We start from the raw sequence: 27,299 nt of genomic DNA on the forward strand, positions 1-27,299 counted from the left end.
AATCTGAATTCCACCTCTGTTCTTAGGTACATCGAACCATCACGTTGTAAAGTAAACGTGTCCATTAGTAGATAAAACAGTTGCAAGACGAGGCGAGATGGTGGAACTATATTCCCAGCCGGCTCAGCTGTTTCGAAAGTTGAAGGTGCAATTCTTGGAAGCATTACGGTATCGCCTGAGCCTTTCCTAGGTTTTGTGCCAGAAGCGCGGGTGGTGGGGGGAGGGGGGGAGAAGGCGGGGTTTCCGACGTGGCAACCGCTCAATAGGAGCGCAGAACGCCAAGTGCATCAGCAAAGGGAGGGCGGGACCAGAAGTGGCAGGGTCTGTTCTAGAAAGCGCGGAGAGTCGCGTTGCTTGTTCTTAGGCGCGGACGCCGCTTCTTCTCCCCGGGCTCAGGGTTCAACCTGTGGGATTCCTTGTACGTTGCGACCGTCGCATCGCCAGACTCAGCGTTTGTTTTGCGCCTTAGCCTCCGCCATCCCCGGAGCTGTTGCTGCTCCCACGCTTCCCCAGCTCTCCTTCTGCTTTGCTGCTTGCCCACAAGCTCTCCCGGCTCCTAACTGACCCGTCTCCCGCTGACATGCGCCCTCTTCCTCACCCTCCCCCCCCACTCCTTTGCCCTTGCGAGGCGCTCGCCGCGCGATCCTATACGTGCCCGCCGAGCGGTAAAACACCCCCTCCCTCCCGTCTCTCTCTCTGTCTCTACCCCTGAGCGAAGCGGCGGCACTTGCGCCCAAGGCGAGCGTGTCTAGAGGATGCCTCCAAAGCCATCCCCTGCATGGCTCTTGCAAACCCCTGCATGGCAAAGCTATAGGAACCGCGCGCCGGCGAAACCCCCCGACCTGCCGGCGACGCTTTTAATGTAGCTTGGTTAGGAGCAGCGGAGAAACGGCGGGGTTGGGAAAAATGACTTCATCCGCCGAACCCGGCTGCAGCCTTGCAATGTTTCCGCGCCATAATAATAATAATATTTTTTTTAAAAAAACTCCTGCTTAACTTAATTTTCAGGTAAAAGGCCGGAGAACGGACGAGGCGAGCCACGGTGGTTTCTCCAGGTAACGCTTGGAAACGCTGCCCGGGGGCGATGTCGGGGAGGGAGGGAGGGAGGGAGGAAGAAGAAGGCGTCGGCGGCAAGAAAGATATTTCTGGAAAAGCCCCGGCCGGGGAATGTTGTTGGACTTGTGAGGCGAAGTCCAAAGTTTGGGAAAGCCTTTTTAACCGCGCGGGGACAGGCTTAAGTCCTGCCGCCCTCAAGAGCCTTGGCCCAAGGGAAGGTGGTCGCTTCTCTTCCTCTCCGCTTTCCTGAGTGGGAAAAACGACCACAACCCGCCCTGACCCAAGCTGCGCTTCAGAAGGCTTTTTTGCCCGAGGATAGTCGTGTGTATCCGCACGTAGGCTGAGGTTTTCGATTTGCTACATCGCAGAAGGTGGGGATGAGGGGGAGAGGCGGAGAGCCAAGTTTCAGGAGCCAAGTTGACATTGGAGGCCAAGCAACATGGTAATCTAGGAAGGAGAGAGAAAAGAAGTGGGTCCTATCTAATCTCCCAATTTGTGAAGGATGTTCCAGAAGGCAGGCAGGCAGGCAGCCAAATGGTCTTGCCCTTGCAGCGAGCAATTCCTAATCTAAGCAAACAGTAAAGTGGATTTATCAGCTGTGCCTTGGGAAAGAGAAAGGAATTCAAGGCAATGTCCTATGGAGATTCTCAGTCATCCAGGTCATGGTTGTCCCTCTTTTTTTTCAAGAGGCAACTGGACTTTCTGGTTTTTTTCTTTGAAAGCTCAGAGCTGAAGAAGCTTCTTGGCTGAGAAGCGAAACGTCTTCAAAGAAAAACCAGAAAGTCCAGTTGCCTCTTGAAAAAAAGAAAGCACCTTTGGGACTTTCAGGGCAATGGTGGTTTTTCCTCTGTCAATTCCTCCGATAAAGTAGGGCACTAGAGAGAAACCCTGGTGCGGTAGCGATACAAAGGCTTTTTCCTTCCGTGGCTTTAATTTACTCATTATGTTTAATCTGAGCAGAGGTGAAGGTTATTCTAAATATATACATTATGTCTCTGGAGTTCTTGTAGGGCAGGGGTCGGCAACTGTGGCCCTTTTACAACCTGTGGACTTCAATTCCCAGAATTCCTGAGACAGCCAAGCTGTCTCAGGAATTCTGGGAGTTGAAGTCCACAGGTTGCAAAAGGGCCACAGTTGCCCACCCCTGTTGCAGGATAATGTCAAAAGTGAAGTTAGAGGGGGAAAGCCAGAAATTCTGACAATCACAGTGAGGTGTGTGTCTTTTTCCGCTTTCCACTTTCCAGTTCTGAAGTGCTTCAGAGAGGGTGTCTTGTTGCATTAGGATTTCCCAAGTAGATATGATTCTGGCTTAATGTGTGTGCAGCCAGCTATGGTTTATTCAGTGACCCATGGATAAATCACCGTGGTTTAACAATTGCTCTGTGCAGCAGAGTTTTGGTTTATGAACGTGGAGGTTTGAGTTCCATTTTAGGACTTCATTACGTTATATAACTCCATAGAAACAATTTACAATCTGGTATTGCACGTCAGTACTGAGCTGAGACTAAGCTAGTCAATACATTTCTAGGATCTAATTGTTGGGTATGGAGAGCTGCATACAAGATAATGGCTTTAATGATATTTGGGGAAGAGACTTTCGCTGTGCTACAAGATACCACATTCTGTGTCCCTTTTATGACCATCTTTTTGAAGTCCGTGAATTAGAATATCATCCAGATGGCATATTTCACTGTCAGATTTATCTTTTGCCTTTCCTACATTCCAAAAACATGAAGTCAGGATTAAAAATCAACAGTGTCAGCTCCAAAACAAACAAACATTATTTATTAAGAAAAACTTTTTGTAAACATTACTTGTTTATGGAACTTCCGTCAATGGGTGAAATTCAAAGAGTTTGTGTGTACGTGCATATGCCTTTAATTCAGTGTTGATTCCTGGTGACTGCATGGAGTAGTTACTGCAATTTTCTTGGTATAGTTTTTCAAAATTTGTTATTGCCTCCTTCCCACGGCTGAGAGAGATTGACTAGCCAAAATTACCCAGCTGACTTTATCCCTAAAGCAGAACTAGAACCTTTTTAAAATGAAATTTGTTTAGTAAAATATGATTTGATAGATTAACAATAATTTGTTGAAGTATAATGTAAGTTTACATTATAGACAGATTCAAACTTTGACATAGAGGTTCTGCTTTAACTAAACTAACTGTAAACTAATCAAGGAGAAAAGCAACCTAGAATTAAGGAGAAACTTCCTAACAGTGAGAACAATTAACCAGTGGAACAGCCTGCCTTCAGAACTTGTGGGTACTTCTTCACTGGAGGTTTTTAAGAAGAGACTGGACAGTCAGTTTTCTGAAATGGTATGGAGTCTTCTGCTTGAGCAGAGTGCTGGACTAGAAGACCTCCAAAGTCCCTTCCAGCTCTATTCTATTGTAAGATTCTAATGAGTAAGCAAATATACAAATATCCAAAGCATATTTCTTCCTCTTTATTTTGTTTACTACTTCTGATTTCAATTTGTTTCCCTTTTATACCCCAATTCATCAAATCTGTTACTTCTAACTGAATATACTATATGTCTACTGCAAAAATCCAACTGTAGTTTTTCATGCCTTTCCTGTTATTTTTCCTGTTAACCATATATTTTTGCAGTTCAGATGCAGAATGCATAATCCTGGCCTAATTGGTATTATAAACATACAGAATAAATATTTCTGCCGCCTTGCGGTTTTTGGTTAAAATTGGATTTAAAGTATCAGAAAGTTGTAAGAGTGGCATATTTTTTAAATGTTTTGGCTTAATGTGAGTTTAGGCACTAGGATTTGAAACCATTTATGCTTAGTATAATGTTGGAAGCTGAAGCGAATTTTGATTATCATTTCAAGACTGCTTAATATCCTAAGTAATTATTGCATTCTTCTTTGCATGACAAGAATGCCATTTTTGTATTTGATATTAATGCACAGAAATTCAAATGGAAAGTATTCTTTTTTTGAGTCATTCTATCAGTCTCCTCTATTTTAGCTTGTTTACTATTAGTAACCTAGAGGGTTCCATGTTCAGGAAAAGATTAAAACCAGACTTATTTCAGCTAAGACGTCTTTCCAAAGTTTTTACAGCTGAGATTTTACAGAACGATTTTCAATATGATTTTCTTGAAAATCTTTTAATATTCCAAAGTAATTTATAGACATATCTGATAGAATCTTGCACTGGACTGTGACCAACAAGTGCAATTACATATCTACTTCTCCAAAATTTTGGCTAGCTCTAGATGGAGAACATGACTAGCTTCCTTTTCATACTTGCAGTTTGAATCAACCAGATTTCTTCATATATTTGTCTTTGAGTTTTTCTTTGGGGAAAGGAGAAAGATAGAACAACCAAATTTAAAGTCATCAGAACAAAAACTTATTGCTGCTTTAAAATGTCTTCCAGAACTAATCCAGTGTTAGTATTTTTAAAGTTTCAGGGCCAAGAAGTTACAAGGTTACTAACTTTATTAAGTTTAACTCATAAGATGATTGGTATATGGTTCCGTGGTATTTGAAAAAGCATTTGAGACACCACATACCCTAATATTTTTATTTTAAAAAGCACAAAAGGATTAAATGTTTGTTTAACATTTAGTTGTTTAATTGTTTGCAGATGTGCATTAAACTTTTGGCATGGGAGGTGGTGATGCAGGCATGCGGAAAGGATGAGTGTAGTGTTTTAGAGATGCAATGTTCAATTCTGGAGCAAGACGCCAGCTGGAAGACAGTAATCTTGGGGAAAGAGAAACGTTTAGTAAAGCTGTTGGCTTTAAGAGATTAGCACAGATATTTGGTTTTAGTAAGAATTGTGGGTATGCTGCTAAACAGCTTGTAAATTCTAAAGACTTTGGGAAAGGCCAGTGCCTTCTGATGATGGATGGATGGAGGAGAGAGAAAGAGATGGAGAGGAGAGAGGGAGGGTGGGTGGGTGGGAGGGAGGGAGGTAGAGAGAGGGAGGTATGGTCTCACATTGTTAGTTGCTATTGGTTTTTAAGCTGATTTATTTTTTGCTTGCCAGTTGTGCATCTAAAATTGCACCAAGAGGACCCTTCTCTTTAACAAGATACAGTCTCTGATCCTATAACTTTATGATTGCATCTTTATTAGAAACTGCAGTTTCAGTTTTAGCAAACTTCGTTAATTTCTTTGTGCAACTGTTTAGACATTAATGGCTGTGTGCTGCGTTATTTTGAGGACACAGCACATTTACAGTTATACAAGCTGTATACTCAATACTTTACATTGTAGCCAAGTGTCATTTCTTTAGTGTTGTCACATGAAAAGATATACTTAAATATTTACAAAATGTGAGAGGGTGTACTCACTTCTGTGACATACTGTAATATTCAGTGCTGAGCAATACATTCAAATGTGGCCCAAAGTTAGTTAAAAAGAATCAATTTGTTCTTTGAGACTCCCAAAGATTAATTTTGAAATGTTTTAGATTTTCAGAATACATTTATTGTTGCTTTTGTTTTCTTTAGTTTACAGCATTCTCATGCAATATCAATTATCCTTAGTGTTATCTCTTCTCACTTTAATTACTCATAAGGCATTAACAGTATCTTTTAAACTGCACATTCCATTGAAATTTCTTTTAGTTTGCAATTCTATGTGTAATTTATATAGGAGTAAATCTTAACTGAATTCAGCAGAGTTTTCTTCTAAGCAATCAGATTATTTTCCACTGGAGCTGCACAAACTCAGAGCATCCGCATTTTTTATTTTATGGTTTGGGACTTTATAGAAGCAAAAGGCAGGTATAAATGAAAGAATAAAATAAAGAATTCATGAGCCACAGTGTAGTTTCTGAATGAAGTTGTTTCTACTTGCTGCTTCCATTTTTAAAAAAGTGTGGAAGCTTAGAGCAAGGCTTCTAAACTCATGTAACTTGAAATTGTTGTTTATGTAGCAGGCACTTCTTCACGGAATCAATATTGACTATACCCTTGAAACCAGTTGTCATGTTTCGATGTCATCTCAAATAAATTGCACTCCCAAACAATTAATCTTTGCTGAAGTATTCCATTTATTGAGTATGACAGACCTGGCCCCGACTTAGTCGTAGCCGATACTAACCCTCTGACCTCCAAACCCTTTCCTTTCCGTTCCCCAATTCTCATCTTCTCATTGGCCCTCTTCCAAGTCAGTCTCCTCAGCTTCTGACTTCACCCCATAGGAATGTTCCCCCCACCATCTCATCTCCTAGGGGATATTATCTACAAAGAAATAAGTAGGTGAAAAGTCAAGCCTCGCCTTTTTATGGCAGCATCAGAATGCTGACACCAGTATTCTGTGTCACCTGTGATTTTGGGTCTGGCATTTACCATATTTTCTGGCGTATAAGACGACTGGGCGTATAAGACGACCCCCGAATTTTCCTGTTAAAATATAGGGTTTGGGCTATACTCGCCGTATAAGACTACCCCTCTTCCAACGTACACCAAATAAAAATTAAAAAACATCAACTGGCTCACCCACAATGTAAAAGCAGCTGTGCTAGACCCAAAATGGCCCCTGAAACAAGCAGGAACCTCACACAGCCACAAAAAGCCCCCAAAAAACAACTTTCACACTTTACACACACAGAACACAACACAACACAACTGGCTCACCCACAATGTAAAAGCAGCTGTGCTAGACCCAAAATGGCCCCTGCAACAAGCAGGAACCTCACACAGCCACAAAAAGCTCAAAAAAAAAAACAACTCTCACACTTTACACACACACAACACAACTGGCTCACCCACAATGTAAAAGCAGCTGTGCTAGACCCAAAATGACCCCTGCAACAAGCAGGAACCTCACACAGCCACAAAAAGCCCAAAAAAACAACTTTCACACTTTATACACACAACACAACACAGCTGGCTCACCTGCAATGTAAAAGCAGCTGTGCTAGACCCAAAATGGCCCCTGCAACAAGCAGGAACCTCACACAGCCACAAAAAGCCCAAAAACCCAACTTTTACACTTTACACACCCAAAATTCCACATACAGCTTTGTGAGATTTTGTGTGTTTGTGTAGTTAGAGTGAAACACTTCAAAAACACACTAAATCTCAGAAAGCTGCACAAATATTATTTTATTTTTATTTTTATATGAAAGCTAAATTTAAAACTTCCTAAACTTTAAATGGCTAGGTCTAAAAAAGAACAACTAAAAAAACCCCCAATTAACTATTTTTTTTTAAAGATCCCAAAGGGGAAAAAAACTTACCCAGGTCTCCAACCTTGGCAACTTTAAGACTTGTAGACTTCAACTCCCAGAATTCCTCAGCCAGCTTTGTTTTGCTGGCTGTGGAATTCTGGGAGTTGAAGTCCACAACTCCCTGCCTGCTTGATTGCAGGCAGGGAGAGGCTTGCTGATGGAATGGATTCAGGCAAGCGAAGCAAGGCAAAGTGAAGCAAGGTAAGCAGCTAAGGTAAGCAAGCTGGAGGGGGAAAAGTTTTTTCCTTCTCCATGGCTCTGGCAATCCCAGCGGAGTTGCCTGATTAGCAGATTGTCAGAGCTTGGATCGCCAGAGTCATTTAAAGCTCGTCAGAACCTTTTGGGCTGGTCTGCCTGGTTACAGGAGAACGACACCCGGCGTATAAGATGACCCCCGACTTTTGAGAAGATTTTCATGTGTTAAAAAGTTGTCTTATACGCCGGAAAATACGGTAATCATTTAACAGGGATGCTTTTACTGGTTATGCATAGTTGTATATTTAAATGCAGTAGAAAACATTGTGTTTTAGATTAGATTTTAAATAGAAATATCAGAATTAAAAATGTATTATGTTGCTTTATTTACTTCATGTGGCCAAATATACTATATATTCCTTCCTGCTCCGAACCGGGGGCAATCTTGGTACAATGGTGATGGCACATTTTTATTGCTATTTCTTTTTACCTGCTTGTTTCTAAATAAGCAGGCAAAAATAACATAACAGGCACAACAAAAGTTCTACAGCATGAATCACTATTTCAAAAATATTTAAAGTAAATTCATAACAAAGCATATCTGTCAATGGTGTTATAAATTAAATGCTTAAATGTTATTGTCTCTCCTGCTGCCCATTTTCTTTCTTTCTCTAGAAAAAAGAAACAGAAGAAAATGTTTTTTCTGTTGTTCCAGAATCCTTGGCAATTTTACATCTATACTCTGAGTTTTATGTAGAATTCTTACCCTGTTTTTTTTTTTCATTTGATGGAAAACACAAGAGAAACACATATTTTTCTGCTGCTATCCAGCTGTGCTCCCTCTATCTGGGTATTTTCTTTCTCTATTGACAACACAGTAGTGGTTATGCAAAAGCAAGATTTTGATCATACTGTAATTACTCTTTTAAAGGTTTGGAATGTTATTTGGACATTGATGCAATAAGGTAAATTATAAGGAAAAATATTGCTACTCCTTGTAAAGGATCTTTTCACCCAATCAAGATTTTTCTGAATCCATGTGTAAGTGAATATTGTGTGCGGCTTTTAAAATAGTAACTTTCTTCAGGCATTATCACTGAGAGGAGGAGAGAATGAGCGTGCCATTCTTGACTGCTAAAGAACAGCATCTGAAGGTGTGGCAGCACTCTTCTCCTTTAGAAGGGCAATGGAAGTGGTCAGGGAAGCGTTTGAATGAATTTTTTATTATTTCAATATTATTCTGTATTCCTTCCATTTAAGCACAGGTTTCACCAATAGTAACCTGCGGAAACAATTTGCCTGGATTTGTTTGACAATGAAACAATTTACAGAAAAATTACTGTGAATAGCATAGGAATAGGAATAGAATAGTTGTAAGGTACCTTGGAAGTCTTCTAGTCCAACCGCCTGCTCAGGCAGAAAACCCTATACCCGTGATGGCGAACCTATGGCACGTGTGCCAGAGGTGGCACACAGAGCCCTCTCTGTGGGCATGCGCGCCATTGCCAGCTGCTCTTCTGGCTTCCAGGGTGTGCATTGCCAGAATCCCAAAGACCAGTTGGCTGGCGTGTGCATGCGCACCAGCCAGCTGGTCTTCGGATTTCCATCGCTCCGTCGCCCATGCGCGGGTTCCAGTTTGGGCACTCGGTGCCGAAAAGGTTCGCCATCACTGCCCTATACCATTTCAGACAAATGGTTGTTCAATCTCTTCTTAAAAACTTCCAGTGTTGGAGCATTCACAACTTCTGGAGGCAAGTTGTTCCACTGATTAATTGTTCTAACTGTCAGGAAATTTATTTATTTATTATTTTTTGTAAACAAGTTTTATTAGAATTTTTCTTTCATCATACATATTTATGAACAGAGTGTTGACTGGGTCACATCTTATACATATTAATCTTTATAATCTATTCCAATCTTCCCATTTTTTCCATACTCATCTCTTTTATATAATCCTTTATAAAAAATTAATCATTTTTCACCATATCTTGTTATTTCAGCTTCTGCCATATGGTTCTTTTTTTTTTTTTCAGGTCCATTTTACATGTTTCCAATTTCAGCCATAATATTCTTTTTCCATAGTTCTTTATCTTATCTTAATTTCTTCTTAATACATAAACAATATCACTATCCGCCCTTAATTCCTAATCTCTTACAGTAACATCAATTAATTATCTTATTTCTCCATTACTGAATATATTTCTCAAAATCCCCATCCCATTTTAACATTTCAACTTTGTCTCTTAGTTTAAATTGTCTTCAAAATTAAACCAAATTGCCATTTCACATTTCATCTGCTATTTTGTTTTACTATAGGCAATATACATCATCATATTCAAATCTTATATAAAAACACTTTAACTTAGTTGACCATCCACAATTAATAATATTAATACTGTTCCCTTAAATCTACTAATGTTTGCCTTATTTCCCTTCCTCCTTTCCACAAATCTTCCCTTCTTTAACCATTTTCTCTTAGTCTCTCCAAAATTCCACTTCTTGAAAATTTTCTCCTTTTATCCCATTCTCTTAACTTCTTCTTTTTCTTCTTTTTCTTTTTATATTTATTATATCTTTTCTTCTGAATCCTTTTTCTCACTTTTAGATATAGTTCTCCCCAAGCTTTCTCCTAATCTCTTTCCACTATTTCCCTCTTTATCCTTTGATTGATTCTTTTTGGGGGGATGTTCCCCCCATCCACTCTTTTTTTGCCACTGTAAATCCCAGTGAAATCATCTAACTGCTTTTTGCATTCAATTCCTTTTCCTTCAATATTATTTTCTTGCTTTTCATTTATGCTCTCTTTTACCACTTTCTCCCCTATTTAACCACCTATTCCCTATTTTGCCAGGAAATTTCTTCTTAGCCCTAGATTGCTTCTCTCCTTGATTAGTTTCCATCCATTGCTTCTTGTCCTGCTCTCAGGTGCTTTGGAGAATAGAATTGCAATGAATACTTCCCTAAACACATCCCCATCCTTAATTGCTAGGTATTACCCATCACCACAGTGTTAACCATGGTGTCGTATGGGTTTCTTAAATTCCCACTCCAACATGCTTTAATATCCCATAGTCAAAAGTAATTTCATCTTAGCTCCTAAATGTAATATATGAAGTGTTCTGCCACCATTGAACATGATAAGTTTAACATTGATTGTGTGAGTGAATTATAGAGTTCAGGCTTCAGTACTATCACTCACCTGCTTCTTATTAGAGAATAACAAAGGCAAGTCCCAGGAAATCTATCCATATATTATTTTAAGACTGCTTTTTATATTATTTGTTAAAGTCAAGGCTCATGTTCTTTTCAACTTCATGGTCATTCTGAATTTGAAATAAGCAGAAGTCTTTTCACTTCTAATTGTAAAGTCTGATTCATTTAGCTCCAACTCAGTTCGTTCCTTATGCCTAAGATGAAGTAGATACTTCAAATCGTGCTAGACTTATATAATGGCATTTAATAGACAAAGATTGCCAGTTTCTTTTCCTTTTGGGAGGGGAATTGAATTGGGACACCCAATTGGATTAGAGTTGCAAGTGGTGTCCGTAATGTGTTTGGGATGGATTCAGTGGTAAAAGTGATAATTTTTTAATATGTCAGAAAGAGAAAAGTTTTAAAAACATTAGGATGAAGTACATTAACTATATTTTCGCCAGTAATTTTAATTACACCAAATCAGAACTTTTTTTTTTTTGCTTTGGCTCTATTTTCTGGAGTATGGTCTGCAGCTAAAATTTTAAAATATAGAGCATTTCCCCTCAATCAGGAAAAAAATTGCATATTTGTGGATTAAACTGTTAAGTATTCTAGAGTTTCAGTGTTTTCATGTGCACTTTGTCCTTAAATCTCAGGTCACAGGTGAACTTGAATAAACAGAGACATATGGAGAACATATGAACTTTCAGGATGTTTATGTTTCCATAGCTAAGATTTGAGAAACTGTACGGCTTCTTAAACTCCTTTTGAGAAACTGCCATCAAGAAATGGCATTAGTTTCTAGCTAATAGTGTATAAGTTCCTTCTGTGCAACATACAATCAGAATGTTCAAAATGTTAAATTATTTCTTTACATGTGGCAGGCATAGAGTTGTGATTCTGACTTTTACCCTTTGTCAATATGAACTTGGAGACACAATTTTTCATTTGGGCTAAAATTAATGAAGTGTTGTATCAGAAATGAGGAACCGATATGCTTCTGTATATCTCCAACTCTCAGTATTTGTAATTGGTATGACTAATGCTGAATCATTCTTCAACAGCTTCTAGAAGCCATCTATTTTCCATCTGTGCAACTAGCTTGAGAAAGAGGGAATGCATTTGCTTCCACTTTAACTTACTGGTAAGCTGTAGTGTCTGAGGGTGGAGGGCTGAGGGTAGACTCACACCTCCTGCTTGAGGAGCAGGTGACAGTCGTGACTAGGAGGACCTATGCTCAACTTGTACTAGTAGTGCCCTTTCCTGGTTTGGGAAGCCCTTCTTTCAGTCACATATGCCCCGGTCATCTCAGATATGAACTATTGCAATGCTCTCTACATGGAGATAGCCTTGAAAAATATCCAGAAGCACAAAATGTAGTTGTCCATTCAGTCCTAGGGATACATACATGTAATACCTTTGCTGCATGAGCTGCCTTGGGTGCTGGTTTGCTTCCAGGTCCATTCAAAATGTTGCTTATGATCTTGGAAGTCCTTCATGGCATAGGCTTAGGTTACCTAAAGAGCTGTCACATCCTTATTATATTCACCTGTACTATCCAGTTAGGCAGAAAGGTCATGTTACGGACCCTGTTGGCTAAAGAATTTTGACTGGAGGGGTCTAGGAGGAGAGCTTCTCTCTCATTGCCCCCATCCCATGGAACATCTTGCCTTCTAAGGTGAAGCCGGTCCCCACTATTCTGGCCTTCAAGGAGAGTGTTAAGGCCGGGTTCTATTAACTAATGTGGCATCCAATAGTGATATACCTTCCTGGACATGGTTGGTAGCTTGAGTGCTCTGTTTTTTTTTAACTTTGTTTCTGAAAATATTTTATGCCCTCTTTATTGTAAACTACTCAGTCATTTAGATAGTGAAAAGGGCAGGGTATAAATTTGTACAGTCAATCGATAAATAGAATGTAAATAATGGTTTGTATCCTAACTAGAGGGATGCGGTGGCTCAGTGGCTAAGACACTGAGCTTGTTGATTGAAAGGTTGGCAGTTCAGCGGTTCGAATCCCTAGTGCCGTGTAACGGGGTGAGCTCCCATTACTTGTCCCAGCTTCTGCCAACCTAGCAGCTCGAAAGCACCTAAAAAATGCAAGTAGAAAAATAGGGACCACCTTTGGTGGGAAGGTAACAGCGTTCCGTGCGCCTTTGGCGTTTAGTCATGCCGGCCACATGATCACAGAGACGTCTTCGGATAGTGCTGGCTCTTCGGCTTTGAAACAGAGATGAACACCACCCCCTAGAGTCGGGAACGACTAGCACATATGTGCGATGGGAACCTTTACCTTAACCTTATCCTAACTAGATTTCTTCAAATCAAAGGACAGCACTAATATCAAACTCGGGGATATCCCTGCAGAAAAAGGAGGTAATTTGTGTGCATGGTGGGAATTTCAGTGTTTCCTCTATTGTTTCAGAGGTTTTCCTAGCCTGCTCCAAAGCAGACTTTAAGAAATAAAACAGGCTACAAAAGCCATTGGTTAACTGAAATTGATTAATTTGGCAGGGACTGTCATTGTTTTAGATCAGAATATTAACTGCAAAGAATGCATTCAGAATAAATTAGCAATAATGGGAAGAAATGTATATGATGCTGTTAGTACTTTCTTTAGCTTAGATTCCATAGTCTATCTAAAATCCATCTGAAAGTTAAAACCCTATTTTTCTGATGCACAATCCTCAAACCAAGATTCTCTTTCAGATGCTTACTCTGAATCAGTACTTTGCACGGGGCATCAGACATGATCAGACTAGGGTTCTGTGAAACATTCAAAGAATGTACCACAAGGCTCATTGGTATTAAAACAATTTTATTTTCTGAAAATTTGGTTTGCATACTTCTAAGGCTTTTTGTGGGACTGCACACATGTATATGTGGACAGCACTTACATTGGGAATTCCAAAAAAATGCTGCATATTCAACCCCACTAAATTTATTCCTTTGCTGGCTAATGGAGAGTTGTTTTCCTCTATCAACTCCAACTAAAGGCTTAATTTGTTTGGTCTTATACATCTTCACTCTCTTTTCTGAGTTATAGTATGATGACTTGTTCTGGCTCTTTGACTTTTTCTTCAAGCACTATTACACAATTGCATTTATTTCAAATCTATATTGGGTTTCTTTTGGCAAAAATATAAATATGCTAAAAATATTGTAGACCAGAAATGGGGATTCCAGTAAATTTAGCTTTATTTATATTTCTTAATGTTGAAAGTTTTCTATTTCTTTGGGCTTCCTGGTTAGTTCTCACATTAGCCAGCTACATACTGCCTAGTTAGAGTGAACATGTACTAGAAACTTCCTCCTTAAACTCTGCCTGAACTCCATCACCAAACTTCATATGCACTCATAATTGGAAGCTAGCTATTACGGGACTTTGCATTTGACATGAAAAGGCTATTTCAGAACATATGGGAATACAAACACAGCATGTGTGCTATTCATTACAGTAACTTGCCTCTATGATTGCAGAATTAGTCATGTGGGAAAATATGTCTCTGCTTTAATGAGTTGTGGACAGGTGCCCCATTTGTGCTCCCACCCACTCTTTTAGAGCAAATTTAAAGCTTTAGCCAGCCCTACTATCTACCTTATATTCTGTATACAGATTCAGCAGTAGCCTCTGCTTACTCAGCAGAAAACAGCCATCGTATCATAAACTATGAGAAATCAGAAGTTTTCAGGAGGTACCCTTTGCAATGTTTGTAAACTGCCTAGACTCGCTTCCCCAAGCGGTTGCATATAAGTTTGGTGAATAAATCAGTAGCTGTTCAGGAGGTAACAGTTTTTAGCCCTAACATGTAAATATTCAATGTTTTTTTACTATTATTCTTTTTCGTCTCTTCTGTTGAATTTAAAGCAGTTTTGCTGGGGATGGGGATGGAATATAAGGCAGGGGAGCTGTAAATAACTCATATCTCACAATAAAGTCATTAGCATAATTTTCTTGTGTAATTGTCAGAACATGTGACATATGTTCAAAAATACAAAACATACAAAAATACTCTTACTCAGGATTGGATAGTGTTATGTGAAGGGCTAATTTGTGAACAATGCTGAGTGAACAAGCAAGACAGTATTGGTTTGTGGTAGATAACATATTTCTAGAGGTTGACTAAAATGTGCTGCAGGGTGAAGAGGAATTGTGTCTTTAGTGTATACCGCATGGTTTCCTTTGGTCATTGGTCTTTGGGAAATGGCTAAGCCTTCCTCTGATGTATGATTCCCTTGCATTTCTGTGAAACTGAAAAAAATAGGTGTCTTTAAACTATTAAAAGTATAATAATAGACGTAAAACATCAAATGGGATCAAGGCAGCTTTTTAGAATATGATGTTTATTTCAATTATCTGGTCAACCTGTGTATAATATTTCACATGCTAAACAGTGCCTTGAACTTGGAGAGATATGAGGGATTTTTCGCTGCTGGACATTTTTTAACTTCCTGACTGATTAAATAGGTGAGATTTATAGCCACTCACAGAAAATGAGGCATTTACTCACTTAGCAAATTTCTTTTTAAATCCTGCTAGATATGAAAGTATCTATAGATATGGTTTTCATTTTGTTCCAGGCCTGTTGATCAAACTTCATTCATGCGGCTTAGATAAAAACTGATTAGATAAAAATGCATGCTGCATTTTTATTGTTATGTATAAATGATCAATGAAAGTGAAACTTAGCATTTTTCTGTCGTTTGATTGATGTTATTATTATTGGTAGATTACTAGAGGTAATTTCCAGTTTAGTTTGTACCCAGCACATTCCAGTGAATCCCTATATCTAAATCAGAAAGAGCATATTTGTCATTCAGTGCAGCTACCAAAATATAGCCTGATGTTTATTTATTAAATATCAGCAATTCTAAAAACAGTTGACTAGAGGGGAAAAAAAGGATAAGAGGCAGGCTAAAGTGTGTGTCTGTGTATCTTGGAGAGTTAGAGAGAGGCATAAACAATAGGCAAGAATTTACATTATATCAAAAGGATGCAGAACTTTCCATAGCCCTTGAAAACAATACTATCCCTAATTAGTCCCACAGAATGAGTGGCCTTTGGTGATTCCAGCTTTAACCGTCTCATGTGTTTAATACTGGCATAACAAATGGAAAAGAGAACACCAGGTGAACTCTCTTCTATTCTGCACCTCAAAGAGACATTTTAGGGGATGGGATGATGTATCCAAAATTATCACGGTCTTTGTGTTAAGTCAGAAAGTCTGAAGGGGGAAATCCCTTCTGTCCCTGAACACTAGCTGTTATAGTACCCTCATTTTCCACAGCTGGACCTTATGTAAAGATCCTGCATGCCCTGCTAGACTGAGTATGATCCCATTTCAGCGGTTTGGCCTTTATAGGAAGAAGGCAGTGGAGTGAGTAGAAATGCTGTTTCTCCTTTTCTCTGCTCAGATTTGTTGCAAGTAAGCTTTAAAATGCAAGAAGCTGTAAACACTTGTCATTTTGTTTTGTTGTAGAATAAACAAGCCAATTAAACATTTCATAGCCCAAGTGTCTTCTCTTTCCACATCAAAGCTATCTTCTGTGCTTACTAAGTTTTTTTTTCTTATAGCCAAGGCAAAAGTGGCAAAAAAATAAAAAATAAAATAATACTGCTGGATGAAGTAAACAATGTTCTTTGCCTTGGCAGATATCCTGAAAGAAGGGATATGATGAGGTGAGGGTTGATCTTTTAAATGGAAATTTTCTTCATAATCACTTAGCCAAGCTGCATGTAGATGTCTCCAGGAAACAAGAACAAGCACTTCAGAGGGACTGTCATGGCTTAATCTGTCCAAATATACACACCCCTGGAGTTCTTTTGGCTTGCTCCATTGTTCTGTTTTATCGTTTGCTGTGGTTTTAATCTTGGCAGGCCCCATTCATGGCACTTGCCACTAGCTTATAGAAGGTTCTCAAGTTACTTGTGAATTACTTTAGAGGATGGATTATTTGTTTTATTAGTCCTTTTTCTCACTAAAGGAGCTCAGAGTACAAGGACTGAGCAAATAAAGCCAGCTCATTTAAACCAGTCATTCCCAAACATTTTTACATTCTTAAAAATGATTGATCTCAAATAGCTTTGATTTACATGGATTATATCTATCAATATTTACTGTATTAGAAATTAAAACTGATGAAATTTATTTCATAGATTCCTTGAGAGGCTCCCAGGGATTCTCAGTGGTCCCTAGACCACACTTTGAGACCATTAATTTAGACAAAAATTTAGACCTTTTAATTTATTACCAAAAATATTTGAGAATGATAGAAAAGAAGGCCTATGGATCTCCAAACTAGGAAAAGAAATATGCTACAATAGTGGCCAAAATTGTGGAAACCTTTTGGGAAAAGTGTATTTTTGAGGTTTGATGGCTAATAACACCACTTTTTTTGGGGAGTTTCAAGATAATCATATTCCACTGCTGGAATGGCCTGGGAATAGCCCAGGCCTTAACCCAATTGAAAATCTATGGAGCCAACTAAAGAAACTTGTTAGTCAGAAGCGACCCAGCAATAAAACCCAGTTAATAGAAGCAATCATTCAATCTTGGTTTCACATTGTAACAGCTGCAGAACTAAAAGACTTGGTTCACTCCATGGGAAGACGTTGTAAGGCCGTAATTAATGCTAAAGGTTACCCAACTAAGTATTAACTGACGTGATAATTTTTTTATATCTTGTTTTTTCTATGGTGATAATTTTTGTATATCTCGTTTTTTCTACGTGTTTTACTTTTCTTCTTTATACTATAACTGCTATTCTAATAGCAAATCCTTCATAAAAGTTATTGCATTACATTCTTGATTAAATTATCTTTCCATTGGTACTACTCTGAAAAAAGTGGTGTTATTAGCTAGTTTTAGAAAAAATAAAGTCTTAGAAGAAGAACAGAGCAAAGTATGTCTAAACATAAACAAATTGCTTTGTCTAAATAAATAAATATTTTTTTTTCACCCAGCCTCCAGTCCGTAGACTAGGCTTTGTTTCTCTGTGTCTCATTCTTAGTCAGTCTGCCTAGACTGATTGATTGCATATTAAAGATGTAGCTGGAAATGAGGCATCAGAAAATCTTTTTAAGACAGTTAAATTTCAATTTGATGCATATATGAGAAGAAGCTCTGTTCTGTTCTTCCCATTCTGTGGTCTTTATTGATGTACATGTATAGAATTGCACTGTTGGTGTTTGCAAGCTGAAATAATAATAGCATCACATTGGAATTGAATGCATAGAGTGCAGACAAGCTGTTGCACAAACATAAGGAACAGTTTTATTATAAACAGTTGAACAATTTTACGATCATACCTTTCATTCTCAGTAGCAGACTTGTTTATGAACATGCAATAGGAAGATTTAAATGGTTCTGTGGCAATTGGGAAAATGGGCCTCTAGTCTTGCTCCTCCCATTTGCTTGGCGTATCTATGGTCAAAAAAAATTTGAACAGCTGTAGCATATGAAAATATATGCCAGTATTACTGAAATATTTTAAGATGAGAACTAAAGCAATCCATAATTACCATGAATGGAATCCAGTATAATGTTTATTTAGAGTTGCTGTAAAACAATAATTATTCATAGCATATGATGCATTCCGATGTAATGCTGTACTGCAGATGTATTGTGCACAGTAGTTTTGATTCCAGATTTTTCCAGTCTGATAATATTGAGCAATACTATTATGGATGTTGGTTCTTTTAAACGTTCTCAAGTTTGTTTTTCTCTTTATATTTATGTTTCCTGCAGATACTCCTTTTATTGAAGATGGCACAGTGGATTATGCTATTACTGTTTATCTGCCTGGGATGCATAAAAGGAGAATTTTTCACTTCTATAGGTATGGATAATTTTAAACAAAATAGTAAAATCATGAAAATTATTTTTATAACCATGTCTTTTTATGAATGAGAATATATTCCACCCTCTAGTTGTTTTCATTCTTTCAAACCCAATTGGGCCACATGGGCAGTTGTGTGTATGTCCCTAGAAATAGCACATTTTACACCTCTCCTCTGTAGGCTGCATTAGTTGCCATTTTGCTTCCTGGTTTAATTCAGGGTACTGCTTATGGAGCCAAGTTATTTGAGGGACCACTTCTCCCCATTACATCCACCTGTCCCATCAGGTGAGGCACAAGAGGCATATTACAGGCCTTGTCTACTAAGGAGTTTTATCTGACAGACTCAAGAGAAGACTTTTTTCTGCAGTAGCATCTGCCATTTGGAACATCATTCTCTTTGAGGTGAGATCGACCCTGACCTTATTGGATTCCAGAGGGTCTCAAAAACTTGGTTTTGCCATTGGGCCTGGAGATCCCAATAGAAATGTAGAGCCTGTGAAATAGCTGTACTATATGTAAGATTCTGATTGCATTCACCTGTTTAGTTTTTATTGTTTTTTTTACTCTTTCTGTTTTTTCTATTTTAATTGTGTGAACCACCCAGAGTCACATATGTGAGATGAGTAGCTGATTAGGTTAGGTTAGGTTAGGTTACAATTACATTACATTACATTACATTACATTACATTACATTACATTGGATATAACTTGTATTAAGGATCCTGGAACATCAAGATAACTGAACAGGACCAAAATGATAATGGCAGAGAAGTCATCAGAAGGAAAACTGAATTTGAAAATCTGGCTGGGGCTATAGCAAAATAAATTCCAAGGGAAACAAATAATTCCCCAATGCAGCTCAATGGGAGTGACACTTGGGCAATGGCTCAAAATATTGCTGCCTGCTCTGTTCTAAGCTCTCTCCCTTCCCTCTCATGGTCACATGACCCAGCGTGGAATAAATGGAGCCCATACCATACTTCCTAGTACATACCTATACAAACACATACCTGGGCACAATGCAAATGGAAAATTGAAGCATAAAGATGAAACACATTAATTTAATTAAACACAAGAAAATACAGATGGCCAGGCCTGGTAAAGGGATTGGAAAAATTCCAGATGACATGTTTTACATGCTTTACAACAGACAAGAGAAAAAATGTAATTTCTTCTATATAACCATATTGTTTTTCAGAATTTTGTTTTAACTATATTTTGGATGTCTAGTACATGTTTAAATTTTAAAATGATTAAACTTTTTCCAAGTCATGAATGCTTGCGTTTTGTTTATTTTTGCATTAAAATTGAAATGATATTATGGCTTGATGTTCAATGGCTTGAACTTCATTTCTAATTCTTCTGCCTGCACATTATTGACTGGAGAGTATGAATCTCTGACAAGCTCATGTATTTTCCTACAGAACAAATAAGTTGTAACTGAAAGTGGTATAGAAAATTATATTCCCATAGGAAATTCAAAGCAAGTTAAATAAATTTATCATTTGGATTCTTGCTCATGAAATACATCCCACTAGTGAAATCAAAAGGATGGTTTTCCTCCGTAGTTCTTTGCAGTCAACATCAACCTGCTTTGGAGTGTTGAAGAACTTTGCGAAGAACATTGGTAGGAGCAGGAGCATTGCAGGAGGGAGGAGGAATAGAGCATATCACTATCCAATGGACATCTGCATCCCTAAATTGGATTCTGTCTGAAATCTAACTATTGGCATCTGTTTTACAGTATTCCTTTCCAAGAACTGCAACTCAGCATGTAGCGCTTGATGAAAGACGAGAGTTCTTTGTACAAAATGGAAAGGATGACAGATATCCTTCCATAGAATTTGGCCACATCAGTATAATTTTATGGGCTTAATAATCCTCAGAACATATTTAAGGGGGAAATAACCCATTCTTTTGCATGACTGTAATAAGAACTTAAACTGGAAGGCATTTCCTTCACGTGAGTTTATACATTTCCATGGCAGTTTCCCTCAGGCTCTCAGTCTGACCATGTGATCTTTTTTAATTAAACATTCTACATTATATACTAACCTTGGTTAAATACATTTTAGAATAGCAATTATGTGAGTTAGATTCACAATCTGTTACTGGTGAAAACTTCAATAAATCATGTCTTAATCAAGGCCCTCAGAATTATTAGGGTAGTATCTAACAATATAGGCAGTTCCAAACAGGATGGTTTTTTGTGTTTAGGGTATTCAGGTCTGATAAATTCAGTATTTCCAGATATCCAGAAAGTCCTTTAGATCAGCATTCCCCACCTTTCTGGGTCCACAACCGGCAGTGGCGGGGAAGGAGGGGATGGTTTCGTGCATATAATCTTAATTCCACATATGTGCAAATGAAGTTTCACATGCTAATGAAGTTTCACATGCTTGCATGGCCCTGGGGTGTTGGAGACCCCTGCTTTTAATATTGCTCCAAAGGCTCCAAACATGATTGGTTGTGCTGCCCCCACTCACTCACATGTCAGGGTTGGTGTAGAGAGCTTTATTCAGTCTGTTCACCCAACAGTTCCATTTCAGGTTTTCAGCTAACCCCCAGCTGCAAGCTTAGCACAGTAATTGGCTCGCGACCCAAGTAGATAACCAAAAGCAAAACAAACATGCAGCCAAACCAGAAACAGTCTTGAAAATAAAGGTTTTGCCTGGGTAGGTTCCAAAAACAAACAGCCAAAATCCCCTCCAAGGTTAGGGGCCTCCACTGTGGTTTGTCAACAAGTCAGGTGGTCCGAGTTTGAGGGTTTGCAAGAAGTCACGGAATAGTCCAAGCTAGGAGTTCAGGGGGTTGTTTTCAACGAAGCCAGCCACAAACAAACTCCAGATTAACCTTCCAGGCAATGGCCAATTAGTCCACCAGATAGATAACCAGTTGCTCCAAACACGAACATAAACGTTCTCCGCAACTGAACTAAATCCATGAGCTGCAGAGTCCCGGAAATAAACAACCATCTGGCCCCGACCCACACATTGCTTCCAGCAACGCCTGCCTTGCTAAAAAGCCTCTCCCAGTGCAGCCCATTAAGAGAGGCGGGGCTTTTCCCCATCAATCTGGCAGATCTCCACCTCTGCCCTGCATACCCTAGCATCTACCAAGGCCGGTAACTCCTCCCCCTCTTCCTCATTGGTCTGCAAGTTCTCCCCAGCCGAGGCATGTTCTGCCGGCAGTTCAGGGTCAGCAATACCAGACGTGCCAGGAATGATATCATTCTCCCTCAAGGCCTCAGGAAGATGTGGAGGAGCCATCGTCCACAGGAGACATCACACTGGTATAACATCAGGGTTTTTTTTTCTATAAGTGTTCAACTTTGATCTGCAAGTCCTGCTATTTTATATTTTTTTCTGAATTTTTCCTCAATCCACTTGAAGAATGCCCAGATATTTGTATATTCTTATTTATCTAGACTCTTAATGTTATTTCCGTAGGACATCTTGATTCTTTCAGTTTTCATTTCCCCCCCTATAGATGGTGAGACTGGCACATTTGTCCAATCCATACTAGTAATAATAATAGCTGCTGCAAGAAGTAGAATCACCACCTTCTTTCTAGTGTTATTCCCGCACTATGGCAGGGTCCGCTTGTTGGCAAAGCTGTCTCCATTTGGCATCCAGGGCATCTTCAGGGGTGACACCCATGCGTTTCAGGTCTTCCTTGATGCAATCCATCCACTGTTACTTGTGTTTGCCACAGAGATGCCGGCAAGAAGAAGTAGAATAACTGTGGCAAAAGGAAACAAAGCTAGTAATAGGCATCTTGGATGCAATATCAAGACATCTGGAGCACCACTTGAACACCATTGGCATTAACAGAATCATCTTCAATCAATTGCAAAAGGCAGCTTTTCTGGAACAGCTTACATCCTGCAACGATACTTTTAACACCCTCAAACAACAGCATCTATCTATCCCAGGGCCTTGGGAAGAACTTGATACAGTAGGTTGGATAAAAATGCCATATCCAGTCTAAACATCTGGCTGACTACATGACCAACCATAATAATAATCTATGCATATACTTCCCGATCTGTATTGAAACTGATTAATACCAGATAAGTACAGTTCAGTTTTCTATTACAATATAATTTAAATACCTTATCTGATTCAATTATATTTTCTCCATATCCAATGAGTAAACTGCTTAAAAATGGTTATGATTTTAATAAATGGCTTTAAAAACTATTTTGGCCTAGAAAAAAATTATTTCTAGTGAAAAAGAAGTAAATATGATTGAAGCATTAAAAAGTAAAGAAGAGATGGCGAAGATTTCAGCATATCTAAAAGATCACTCACAAGAGACTTATGAATGGGAGTGGAAAAAGTGGATAGACTATGTGCAGAACAAATATCAAACTAGGAAGTATCAGATAGCTTTTAACTGAAAATGTTATATAAAGATAGAAAGATTTGATTTTTGTGAAGATGAAAAATTATATTGGGGATGGAGGGGTTCAAGTTTTATAAAAAGGGGATTTTGATTGGATTATATTCTGTGGAAGTCCGGGCGGGGAGGGGTAGGTTAGGGGGGGATGGGGAGGGTTAGGGAGGGTTAGGGTGGTTAGGGAGATTAGGGAGGGCTGGGGGGGGGAAATGGGGAGAAAATGTAATTGTAAAACTTTTGCAATAATAAAAAAAAAAAGTAAAGAATTGTTTTTCCAAATCTCTTCCCAAAAGAACATTTTTTGAAATTTCAACAATAAATTTAATCTGGCAATTAAATCTGAAGCTAAGTTGGAAGACTCCAATAGAACGTTACATAGAAAGTTTGAATAAACTTTTATCACGAGTTAACATCTACTAGGAACAATACATCAGAAGATGGTTTTTTTCCTGTAAATCCTGTGTATTATTTTTATATACTGCCAATTATTTTCGTTTCATAAATAAGTGATATAAAACTAAGAAGTATTGGTTACATAAGACTTTTTGCCATTACAGAGAACTTGGCTGCTTTCTGAACAAGGTTTGGCAAACCAGCAAATATCAACTATTTTTTTCCAGCAAAAATTAGAAAGCTGGAACTGAAGCTGATCTTGTTTAAGTAAAAGGAAGCAAAGTTTTAAATAGAGTGAGAAAGTATCATTGTTTTAAAACAGGCCAATGGACAAAAGTCTTTACAAAAGAAAAGAATCTAAACAGAAGATTTACAGGAATGAAATATTTCAATAATTATACTTTAGACAATACATCATGGCTTCGCCAAGGTAGTGCCAGACCTCTTAGATTTGTTTGAGTTGCATTCCTATCTATCTGAAGAATGACAGGTTGACAAAAAACGGTGTGTGTGAAAGAGAATCCAGGCAAGGAGGGTGGCAAAATGACCTTGTAATTATTTCTTGAATTCAGTTCTCAATAATGAGATGTAATTAACAGTTGAATATGCACATACTTTTAAAAATAAAATGGGAGCAATTTCATTAGCAGTCAGTTATTTGGAAGTCCATGTATTATTAGTAGCTTAACCATGGTGATATTTTCCTTTAAGAAAGAATTCATCTGAGTTGAGCTCATGAAAAATTGATTTCTTCCAAATATTTGGAAATACATACTGGATATGAAAGGAGACAAAAGATAATATTTCTTTTCACTGTATGGGATCATGTTAAGGGCAATAAAGTAAATACGTTTTCTTGAACTATCCAATGAATATGATGCTTCTGGAAAGTCAGTATCCATCATTTTGTATACTGTCAAGTCCAGAGAATAAGCCTATTAATTTGCCCTATTTTTTTTCAGAAATATTGTCACAGAGGATCCTAGTAAAGAACTGAAACTAATATTATATTCCTGTATACGGAAATTATAGAAAAGCAGCTCCAGTAATAATATTGACAGATTTAATTTTCTAGGTTTAAATTAATTCTTCTGTGGACTTTATGATAGTTTCTATACATTAAACTGGATCAGCCTATATATCTTAACTTGTTGCATCTATTTGTGTTCTGTGCTGCCAGTTACACATATGGCTAGTTCCTGATGCAATCTCAAGTGCAACCCTTAACTTTTGTAACATCACCATGATTCAAATGGTAGACTTTCTGTTTAGAGAATGAAGCTTTATTTTCAAATAGTTCAGAGAAAGACAAAACACCCATTCAGAAATTATCCTGGACTGTTCAGTTTGAAGAGCAAAGTTCAGTTGGATGAACCAAGGATAAGCATACAAACAGAATTGCAGGCAAGATGGTAGTGGTGGAGAGGTTCATTGCCACAAGGACCAGTCAAGCTGTAGTTTCGCTTCTATAGCTCTTGTCTCAGTTGAATATTTCCTTACACCTCTTTCTTTCAACTAAATGGATAGTCTTACTCTGCTCTCCTTTTCTTAAATTTGTTGTGTATTGCTAGGCTCATGATCTGGACTAGCTCAGTTCTGGATCAGTTAATTCAACCTGAATCCATATCTCCTCAGGTTTCTCTTCTGGCAATTTCTGTGATGCAAGCTGAATTCAGTGTTCAGCCTGGCCACGTCCGTTAGCTTTTGTGTCTCTGTCCTATTCATAATGCTCTGATATCATCCATTTGAAGTAACAATGTTTGACTTTCTTCCTTTTAAGGCCAAATGACAGACTTAATTCATGCGGAAAAAGATCTGGTACAGTCATTAAAAGCATATATTCAAGAGGAAGAAACCAAACTTTCTAAAATAAAAAGGTAACGGAAGAGACTATGTATGTACTATGTAAGTATGTGTGTAGGTAGGTAAATAGGTAGGTAGGTAGGTATATTTATTTTAATATATTTTACTTTTCTTAGCAGTTGGACATTGTTACACTGTTATTTTTTTACATTTGAGCAGAGAGAGAAGGCTGAAAATATTTGCAATTTTACCTAAAAGTAAATCCCATTAAATTCAGTAAGGTATTTGCTGTAAGTGATATAATATTTCAGTAGAAATTACCCTCATTCTACATTCTATGTAGAATGTAGCCGCAATCACCAAAAGTTGACCATACCTTAGCATAATATAATATAATATTCTACATTAGAAAAGCAAGAATTTACCACCTCCCCCGCCCCCCCCCCCAAAAAAAATGTCAGTGGACTGACAAATTTGAATGCAACCCAATGTGAAAAGTAGCTCTTAGGATAGTTATTGGATTAAATTCTTTTGTATCATGTAACCCCAAACCTTGGTAATTTCATGTTTACAGTAGGGTAACATGAATGTACAGTCAGAAACAGAGACTGTCTTTTAGTAGGTGAACATATAAAGAGAACCTGGGAAGAGTTTGAGTCTGAGCTTAGGCTGAGTCTGGAATTTATGTGCATTCTCAGAATTAAGTTTCTGAATCCTTTCATGTATAAACGTTTTATTTCTTCCTGCACACTTGTTTTTAATTGCCTAATCCAGGTTTGGTTCTGATGGGGCTCTATTTCTGTTATTATTACGTAGCTGGAAAGACATTTTAAAACTGAACTCACTTCTTGCTAACTGTGTTCATGTAGTTCTGTTGGCCATGATACAGAGCTTTGTTGCCCATTTCAGTTTCCCCTTCAAATACTAACCAAGGCCAATCCTGTTTAGCTTCTGAGAACAGCCAGGATAGGTTAGATGCTGCCACCTGCTGAGACATTTCTTATCTTTAAAATGCTTGCTTGGATTTACCTTGGTATCTTAATAATTTTCTAGTAAATTTATAATTTTCCTTGATATAGATGATGCTTTAGTATACAACTTTATTAATTGTTCCTTTACCCATCTTAATGATTTAAATATCAGCCTGAAACAAAGAAATAATAAAACATTTTTAAAAGGAATTGGTCATATAAATCTTTGCAATTTAAAGGTATTGTATAAGTAATAGAATTCAAAATGGTAGGAAATAATGGCAATATTTACTTCATTTCCACAACCCAAGATTAAAGGACGTAGATGATTCTAAGAGGAGAGGTTGAGAATAAAATAAAAGAGGAGGGGTTGTCATATTCTTATCTATTCAGGGCTAATAAGCTGAAATGATAGTCAATATATGTATATGCTTTTATTTCCCAGCTGGGCTGAGACAATGGAATCCTTAACAGTCAAATCCTCCTCTGATCCAGAAGGTTATCTTGCTCATCCTGTCAATGCTTATAAATTAGTAAAGCGCCTCAACAAAGAATGGCTGGAGCTGGAGAATCTGGTTCTCGAGGACATGACCAAAGGTGAGAGTCTTTGGAGAATCACAAATGTAATATAATCCATATGGATTGTTCTGGAGATTTTATCAACCAGTTTCCTTCGTCAGTAATATTACTCTATCTGTAATTTTTTAATCGGCGAGGTCATTCTCTCTTTGTCCATAATCATAATCATCTAGCTAATTCACGCACTCCCTGAACTAATGTGCGAATATGGGATGCAATTATCTCTTGGTTTTTGCACTTCCCTGAATTGTGCAGTAAAGTGCCAAATATCTTCAGGAAAGTGTTTGCAAAATCCCATTGATAGGATATAACTGTAGGCTGTGTATACCACACTGATGGTATAAATCACAGAAGGAATTTGTGCCTAAATATTAGAAAATGTGAAAGAAACAGTGTGACCTGTTCTCAGTAGTTGTGACTGCACAAAGATATTGGTTAAATGGACTGGTGCTTCTTCTTCTGCTATGTCGTATCTCCTATGACTTTAGCACATTTAACTCCTCTTTTCAAAAACAGGTAGTATTCAAGTCTCCATGCTGCTTTTTTTTCTTTCTATAGAAAAGGAAAGAGAGGAAAAAAGTTCCCTGCCTAACTTTTCCCCTTTGCTCCAATATGATTCCTCCCATCAGAATCGTTTCTTCAAATTAGGTTACAATT

General features: G+C 38.1%; 1 protein-coding gene across 6 annotated transcripts in view; it reads left to right on the forward strand.

Annotated features, from left to right (window-relative positions):
* The first annotated feature begins 310 nt into the window (after positions 1 to 310).
* The window catches only part of P4HA2 (prolyl 4-hydroxylase subunit alpha 2), a 53,601-nt gene continuing 26,612 nt past the window's right edge, over positions 311 to 27,299 (forward strand). For 2 of the 6 annotated variants that reach the window (XM_087883650.1, XM_034404478.3), the window contains exons 1-6: positions 311 to 418; positions 1,009 to 1,055; positions 16,307 to 16,333; positions 18,402 to 18,492; positions 25,070 to 25,166; positions 26,509 to 26,660. In XM_087883650.1, coding sequence (XP_087739776.1) covers positions 18,420 to 18,492; positions 25,070 to 25,166; positions 26,509 to 26,660 — 322 coding nt within the window. In that variant the 5' untranslated portion in view covers positions 311 to 418; positions 1,009 to 1,055; positions 16,307 to 16,333; positions 18,402 to 18,419. The remainder of the gene's footprint in view (positions 419 to 1,008; positions 1,056 to 16,306; positions 16,334 to 18,401; positions 18,493 to 25,069; positions 25,167 to 26,508; positions 26,661 to 27,299) is intronic. The other 4 variants (XM_034404499.3, XM_034404470.3, XM_087883651.1 and 1 more) reach the window with 2 other exon arrangements.

Source organism: Pantherophis guttatus, chromosome 2, assembly GCF_059756535.1.
Source record: "Pantherophis guttatus breed Tessera chromosome 2, ASM5975653v1, whole genome shotgun sequence".
NCBI classification, from domain to species: Eukaryota; Metazoa; Chordata; class Lepidosauria; order Squamata; family Colubridae; genus Pantherophis; species Pantherophis guttatus.